The 8,123-nt window shown below is 44.3% G+C and overlaps 1 protein-coding gene across 1 annotated transcript in view; it reads left to right on the top strand.

Moving 5' to 3' along the window:
• KLF11 (Kruppel like factor 11) overlaps positions 1–6,678 on the top strand; it is an 8,870-nt gene extending 2,192 nt beyond the window's left edge. The window contains exons 2-4 of the mRNA XM_009275615.2: positions 1,651–1,905; positions 3,243–4,236; positions 6,260–6,678. Of these exons, the coding sequence (XP_009273890.1) occupies positions 1,651–1,905; positions 3,243–4,236; positions 6,260–6,564 (1,554 nt within the window). The 3' untranslated portion in view covers positions 6,565–6,678. The remainder of the gene's footprint in view (positions 1–1,650; positions 1,906–3,242; positions 4,237–6,259) is intronic.
• Positions 6,679–8,123: the final 1,445 nt, after the last annotated feature.

The following is an 8,123-nucleotide window of genomic DNA, read 5'->3' as shown; positions in this document are numbered from 1 at the left end:
TAGCCATTTCCCTGGCAGCGGGAGAGCCTGGGCTGCAGCGCTCGCCTTGAGAAAGGGCTTTTTTAGGGTGGTTTTTTTGAAGCGGGGAGTATTTTTTCATGTTTCTTTAGGGAAAACTGCTCTCCTGAAACGTAGGGTTGGGAAAAAAAAAATCTGCTGGCTTGGCTGCCTCCAACCACACTTTGAGGAACACTTACAGGCTTTCTGGCTGCTTAGTGCAGAGCCTTGCCTGGTGTGGCTCCTGTTTGACAGGCGGTCTAGGTCCAGGCTTGCAGGTGACATCGGTTTTTGCCCTCGTTCTTGTTTTCAGTGGAAATTCTTAGAAGTCTCTCTCAAGGCAGTTAATCGTGTAGATCCCTGTTTTAGAGTGCTTTAGCCCCTTCCTGCCCGCAGCCTTGATATCTCCATGCATGGTACCTCTTGTTTTAGGCGAAAGTCCTCTGTGGGTCCAGTACTGGCATTTTGGATTGGTGATGTTTAACATGTTTGCCACGCAGGTCCCTATAGTGGAGACAGTGTCACACAGCTTTGCATCTTTGTGACCCTGTTGAGCCAGGATCATTCCACATTACTTAACTCAGTAACAGAACTTGTTTACTTAGGTGTATAAGTGATGTCACCCACCAAATATAGTTCCCTCTAGGGCTTTGGGCCATGCTAACGGTGTGGTGGTGCTTTCTTAGTTAAAACCCTTTTGCTGCAGTATATAAGCACGCTGTGTAACAGCATTATGCTCAAGAATCTTGGTCCATGCTTCTGAATCCCAGCCTTCACAGTTAGTTGGTGTGCCTAAAGACTGGAAGAGTTTGGGCACCTAGTTGAGACTGAGATAGCACATGAGCAATAAACAAACAGCACAACGTAGCTTTTGAAGTCACTGCCAAGCACTGAGTGAGCTTGATGAAGTTTGGGTATCCTTTCACAGAGAAGTCAAGTGTTTTGCATGCATGCATACACATGCACACACACGAATTTTCTGTGATGCTTGCAATTGGAAGCAAATGCATATGATTACATTTGTCTTCATGTTACTCATAGTGTGTTTCGGGATACCTAGCACCTATGTAGTATCATACCTTTCTAAAGTACAATACAAATAACTCCCACTGCACTTTGAAGACTATTTTCCTTGCTTCCCTATTGGTAAAAATAAGATTAAAATGCTTTTGCAAGGTGTGGTACTCTGAATCTGTGATCATACCTTAAAGCATCTTACTGTCAGCTGAAATTTATCTTCTAAATGTTACCAGAATGAGATTAGTGCTGAATAGCAGTTGTCTTTTGGGTCCAGGAAACAGCCTTGTCTAAACGACGTTGGAAGTCAGGATTTTTTTTCCTCTTTTTGCTTGTATGCAGGCGTGGGATGTGTTTATTCAGAGCAGTGTAATCCAGGAAAGTAACTCTGGAAACGTGAGCTGCACACATACCTGTTCCTTTCCTGCAAATAACACTTTTTTTTTTTTTTTTTGAGTAACATGGGTGGGGAGATGAGCTGGTGGGGGGAGGGTAAGAGTTGAGCTGGTTGGTAAAAGTCTTGCCGCGGGCTTGGGATCCGTTTCAGATGACCTTCATCGTGAGCAGACAGTATGTGGGTGGTGTCGGCTTTGTATTCTGACTTGTCCTAACAGCCAGTAATCCGATTACATTTAGGTTGACATTGTGGACATCTATGAGTCTATCCGTGAAAGGCAGCGTCATGACAGCGAAAGGTCTACCTGCAGCACCTTGGAGCAGAACGACATTGAAGCCGTTGAAGCGCTTGTTTGTATGAGCTCCTGGGGTCAAAGATCGCAGAAAGGTGACATATTAAAGATAAGGCCCCTTACGCCCTTCTCGGATTCTGGTGATTTCACAATGCACGCTGAGGCTACGTCTGAATTACCAAAGGACTATTTATCTACACTGGTAAGAAGAACATGAAGGCAAAAAAAATATGCCTGACATCTGGATGTTACATTTCTGCAATGTTTTAACTTGGCTGGAAAAGATAGCTTGCTCATGTGTCCCTGTGTAGAATAGCTACAGTATAGCCAGTGCTCTGTGTGTGCGTGTACATAGAATAGTGAGGTGGGCATGCTGAGTTTGGGGTTTTCTGTGTCTCTGGAATGGCGCGTGTAGGAGTTTGATCCCTTGTTAAATCTAGATGTGAAAGCCCTTGCTGGCAGGTTATTTAGTTTGACAGGTGAGCTGAGGATGCTGTCTGGATGGCTATTGTAGGTTTCTTGGAGCACTTTGAGTAAGAATGGCAGAGTGAGCCTCAGTGATTCGGCACTGACTTACCTGCAAGCACTACATGAAAAAGGCTCTTGATGACATCTGGCTTCACTCAGGTTGTTATAAGAGAAAGTACAGGTTACCATTATGAAATAGACAATTTAATTAGTTTCTATGCTATGTGTTTGTACATGTAGTCTGTTATTTCTCCCAAGCATTGGTCTACTCCAGCTGACTAATGTTGGTTGAATCACAATTTTTTTTTGTTGCCATTTATGTTGTAACAAAAGTAGGTATTAAAAAAGGGCTTGGTGCCATTCAGGTGTCAGATGGTTAAGGCCCATTTCAACCAGTAGGCTTCTAATATGCAGTTATGTCAGGGAAAAGGGGAATAATAGAGGAAAGAGGCTGAGGTGGTTGACGGATTTCTCTCATACTCCTGCTGCTCAGTGTTGGCACTGTCTCTTGAGCAGCACAGGAGATAGGCATGAGTTTTCAGTGGTAAAGGAGAACGAGAGGTGGTGACAGCAAGAGAGCATAGAGAGAAATGGATGAATAAGAAGGCAGAGAGCAGCTCCATTTGTCTTTATCTCAGAAGTAGCCACTGGTTGATGGGGTAATCATGGATAAAAGATCTAGGGCTTGCTGGAAGCTTGAGACTGGGATGGTACAGTGTCGCTATCTGTCACTAGTCTGTTTTCTGTGAACAGCAGAGCACTCATAGCCTCTTACAGCTGCACCCGTTGCCGAGGAGAAAGGAACGAGAAAGTTTTTTGTAGCACAGTGAGTAGACATGCAATGTTTTATGCAGGTTTACATCTGCCTCATTGCCTTTCTTTTATTAATATGCTTTTGAGCGTATTCAGAATGGCCATCAGATGAGGCAATGTATGCTTTAATCAGTTTGTCCCAAGAGGCAGGTTCTAAGATTCTGGGGAGGGGCTGTAATTTTATTTTTCACAGTAAAGATAATGAAAAATTGTGCTATGAAATTACACTGCTGTATAATGGTGTTTTCTTTTTTGCAGTGCATGACCCCTCCGCACAGTCCTGACTTTGTTGAGATATCAGCTGCTATGCTCCTCTCCTCACAAGTCACTTACTCCAAGCCGAGGACTGTCATGGCAAATACAGCCGCCTGCTCAGTCACATCAGCAACCGGTGCCTCTCCCATAACCAAGCCATCTGTTATAAACATGGAGCGACAGTGCAGCCAGAAGCCAGCAATATCTGAATCCTTTGCCCCTCAGCCTTGCAGAGCCATGGCAACGAGTGTGATACGTCACACAGGTGATAGTTCTGCTTACCATCACATTCCTGCTGTGCAAGAGAAAACAAAGGTAGTTTCAGGCTACAGCACTTCCAGAGACTGGTGTGGAGCGGATGACCGAAGACATTCCAGACTGCCACAGGACACGTGTGCTGCAGATGATTTAATTAACAAAACCTCTCCAGTACAGCAACCTTACGCACATGACTCCAGTGATATTGTGACCAATAAAGGACAACTACCAGTCCGGCCTGTTTCGCCACAGACCCACTTACCAAAGAATTGTGAGAACGACTTGCAAAAAAGAGCTACCCCAGTGACAGCTGCCCCTGTTTCAAGCCCCCAAGTTCTTTGTCAAATGATCCCTTTAAATGGACAAAGCAGTATGATCAACGCCTATGTCAAGCCTTCAACTCCAACAGTCTCAACTCCCATGAAACCTATTTTACCACAGACAGCCCCGCTCTCTCAGCCTGTACTCATGGGACCTTCCGTGCCTCAGGGGACCGTCATGTTGGTTCTTCCACAGACTGCTGTCACACAGACACCGCAGTGCCCACAAACAGTAATGACTGTTGGGAACACCAAGTTACTGCCCCTTGCTCCTGCTCCTGTGTTCATCGCTTCTGGTCAAAGCTGCGCCCCCCAGATGGACTTTTCTAGACGGAGGAATTATGTTTGCAACTTCCCTGGGTGCAAGAAAACCTATTTCAAAAGTTCCCACCTCAAGGCCCACCTTCGCACCCACACTGGTGTGTACAACAGGGCGGGTCCTTTGTTGCTGCAGCACTGGCTTGTGTTGGGGTGCTGAAACGCACATTTTTTGGGGGGAAGGGGTGGGAAAGGGAAGAGGCAGGTGATCGGGAAACTTCTGCTCATCTCAGAGAAGGGAGGAATGTTCATTCTCTGTGGGCAAGCAAAACAAGACAGACTTTGTTCTGAGACCTCAACTGACCCCATAGTGTCAGAATTTCACACACTTTAGTTGGAGCGAAACTTTGCCCTCTGTGTGTGTGTGTTTAGGTTTGAGTGGAATCCTGCCATCTGGACTAGATCGAAATGAATTGTGCAAGTCCCTTGTTTTGGGGCATGGAGAGGTCTGGTGTAAGCAAACCATAGTACAGGTAGTTGGTCTTAATTGTTACACGAGTAAAAGAAAAGAGAGAAAGTCAGAAACTGAACATTTTTCCAGAGTTTTGTTTAGGCTAAATGGGAATGCATTGAGATTTTGGGATACTGTGTTAGGAAGTAGAGCTGCTACAGGAACGTAGCAGTTTATTCAGTTACAGAAAGGGAATTTTAAAGGTAAATGAAAATCAATTGTAATTAATGTGAGCTGATTTGCTCCATTAAAATCTGGTCAGTGTGGAGACAGTATACATGTGTTTTACTTATCCTTTTTCTAGCTCCAAGATCCTGTTAACACTAACTTTGAGTTCTCAGGGACTATTTTTGATGTTGAGGGACAGGTGTAGTGGGAGATTGGTGCAGAATAGCTCATTCAGAAGTTTGTCTAATTTTGTTTATCCTTGGCTTTTTTCCCCCCACCCTCCCTTGCCCCACAGACACTCTGGTTTATTGGACGTCAGCTTCCGTGGCAGGATTTGCATTAGTTTGCCAGCTTGTCTTTACAGTTCCTTTGGGGAAAGAGCTTAAACCCCATATGAAGCTGATAATCCTTGTAAACCAGAGCTCAGAGGTAGAATGATGCTTCTGCTTCTGGTTTGAGAGTAAGTGCTGCAGGCTGCTGAATTAACCTGGCACTACAGGATAAACATAGACTACCAACAAGTGTCTCGCTTTGAGCACGTGCTGCTGCTGCTGATCCATAGGGAAGCTGTGTGTGTCCCTGTATCGTGATTAAGACTAGGACATCTGTTGGAGGTGTAGCACGCTGACCCTTCACTAGGCAGTCCATGTTACAGGATCGGGGGGCAGAGTAGTTTAGCCTTCTTCTCCCACCTTTTCCCTGTACTCTGAGTAGCTAGGTGATATCACATACACCAAACATAGAACTTTACTCTCAATATCTGAAATAAGAACAATGCTTCTGTGGGTCTTCGTTTCTGCTGGACGCTTTTGTTCTGCTCCAAAGTGTTACTGTAAATTTGGGTCATGTGGTAGACGCTTATCTTGAGCTTTACGGGGTTTGCAGGTGGTAGATCGTGTTGTTTGGGATAGATCTGATGTTAAGCAGGATGAGCAGAAGCTGACGTGGACAGCCTTCCTGACTGCTGTTGTTTCTGGGCGTGCAGAACTCCCCTAGCTGTCCGTTGGACCTCCAGCTGTGTGGGGACAGCAGGACAGGCCATTCCCCAGTAGTACTCGCTGGGGCGATGTGTTTGTGTGCAGGACTGGATCACTGGAGCAGCAGGACTCTGAGGCTTGGTTCCAGGCTTCCTGTTTGCCCACAGTATTTGCTGATGACATACAGCAGCTGTAGAGCTGTGGTCACAGAGGGATGGGGACAGGGGGTTGCTTCTAGTTCAGTCAGCGGATAAGGTAGTTTTATGAAGAATCTTTAAACTGGGGTTTTGGACAATTAAAAAAATAGACTTGATTAAAGAACATTTAAAGAGATATGAGGGAGTAAGTAGAAACAATACTTATGATTTTTCTCTGGAACACAACTTGAGCTTAAGCTAATGTTGACTGCACACATGAGCAGTTCTGTGGAATTCATCAGTTTTTGCAAGGCAGGATTTGAGTTAGTTCTTTGATAAAACTGTAACACAGCTTCTCAAAAGTAAGTTATGCTTCTTTTATGTTCTGCAGGAGAAAAGCCTTTCAGCTGCAACTGGGAAGGCTGTGACAAGAAGTTTGCCCGCTCAGATGAACTGTCACGCCACCGCAGAACTCACACGGGAGAGAAGAAGTTTGCTTGTCCTGTGTGTGAGCGTCGCTTTATGCGCAGCGATCACTTGACAAAGCACACCCGCCGCCATATGACCACAAAGAAGATCCCCAGCTGGCAGACAGAGGTTGGCAAACTCAACAGAATTGCCACAGCAGAGAAACCGAAAAGCAGCAGCGCTCTGAGTATGCTCATCCCTGTGCCATCATCTGTCTGTCAGGGCTAGTGTGAGGGAGCGCCTTCTCTACAAACTTTCTGAAGATCAGGAAGAGCTCTGATGGCTACAACAGAACTGACAATGGCTTTTTTCCCCCATGTTTGTGCATACTTCAGTTTCCTTCAGTTTAGGTCCTCTGTTAATAATGCTATGCGAGAAATCTATCATATCTTTCCTCGTCCCTTCCCTATTTTTTTTTTCAACACTTGGGCAAATGCAATCACCAGCACTTCAGGAAAGCAGAACTCCTTGGAAATGATTTTGGCAATAGGTTAAAAAAGTCACTTGTAATGCTTGCTGTTAATATTTTGATGGACAGTAAAACAGGGTGATTTTTAATTTTTATACTAGTATTTTCTATACCAAATATATTTTGTATTTATTCATTTTGGTCTTGATATGCAGGCAAATTACTTGATCTGCATTAGTAGGGGTGCGCAGGATGAGACCCAGAGTTTTGGAAACTCCTTTTCAGTAAACCTAAAGAATTGTATTCAGAGCATTTTGTAAACACACAGTATTTGATAGCTCACAGTGGTTGGGATTTTCACACTTGCAGATCCTGATCCTGCTTTGGGCTGGTGCTGTTACACCCTCCTTGCGCAGGTGACATTGGAGGTTTGAGATCGAAGTGTGTCATCGTTTTTAAAACAAACCAAACCAGAATGACTTTCTTTCAGAAAAGAAGTGTTGAAATCCTCATTTTATAAATTCATACCCTTTGCAAGTGGAAGCCGTTGTGACTTTTGGTAGAAGTTTGACATACTGAGCATTCCCAAGTCCACACTCCACCAGAACGAAGTTTGGAGGAGCCAGACTGTTCTGATGGAGGTAGAAGCACAAACACTGTTTAGAAGCTTTGACACTAAAAATGATGCTTTACTTCCAGTCCTACTAAACCAGCATATCAAAATCTACAGAAAAATGCAAAAATGGCAAGACAACCCATGAATAATTAGCTGGGTCTCTTTGGTTTTTTTTTTTTTGAGTATGGGAGAAATAGAAAATTAAGGTTTTTTTATGTATTGTGGATGCTTGTGCACCTTATAGGAAATTTTTCAAGGCTTTCATTTACCTGTATCAAAGCACCAGAGGAAGTACTAATCGTGTCGTGACTTAAGAAATAGCCACCATGTCAACTTGATGATGCTCTTCATGTGGCCTTATACTTCCCCACAGTACTTTGTATAAAATCACCCTTTTCTATTAAATGAGATACTCTCCCTGTTGAATGGATTTTCTTTTACACCAAGTGTAAATATGGCTAAGAAGCAGAATCACTGGCTGCAGGAGTGCTGTGTTGTAATGGCGTGGTACGAGTAATAAAACGAAATGCCTGTAGCACAATCGGACTGCTCAGTTTCCGTGGTGCGGAAGGATGCGCATATGTATTGTGGTAGAGCTGTTGTGCTGTGAAGCACCGGGTGTTCTTTTGCTGGGAGACAGCTCACCTGCTGGATGAAATATTTCTGTAGTGTTTATTCCTTCTGGACTCTTCTCCCTTCAGCCACTCCTACACTGGAGCTTAGTTGAGAACTGAGGACTATTTTTCCTGGATGTGTAAAATG

Source organism: Aptenodytes forsteri, unplaced genomic scaffold, assembly GCF_000699145.1.
Source record: "Aptenodytes forsteri isolate BGI_AS27 unplaced genomic scaffold, ASM69914v1 Scaffold94, whole genome shotgun sequence".
NCBI classification, from domain to species: domain Eukaryota; kingdom Metazoa; phylum Chordata; class Aves; order Sphenisciformes; family Spheniscidae; genus Aptenodytes; species Aptenodytes forsteri.
The sequence above is the reverse complement of the archived record's forward strand: the minus strand, read 5'-3'. Positions and strand labels throughout refer to the sequence as shown.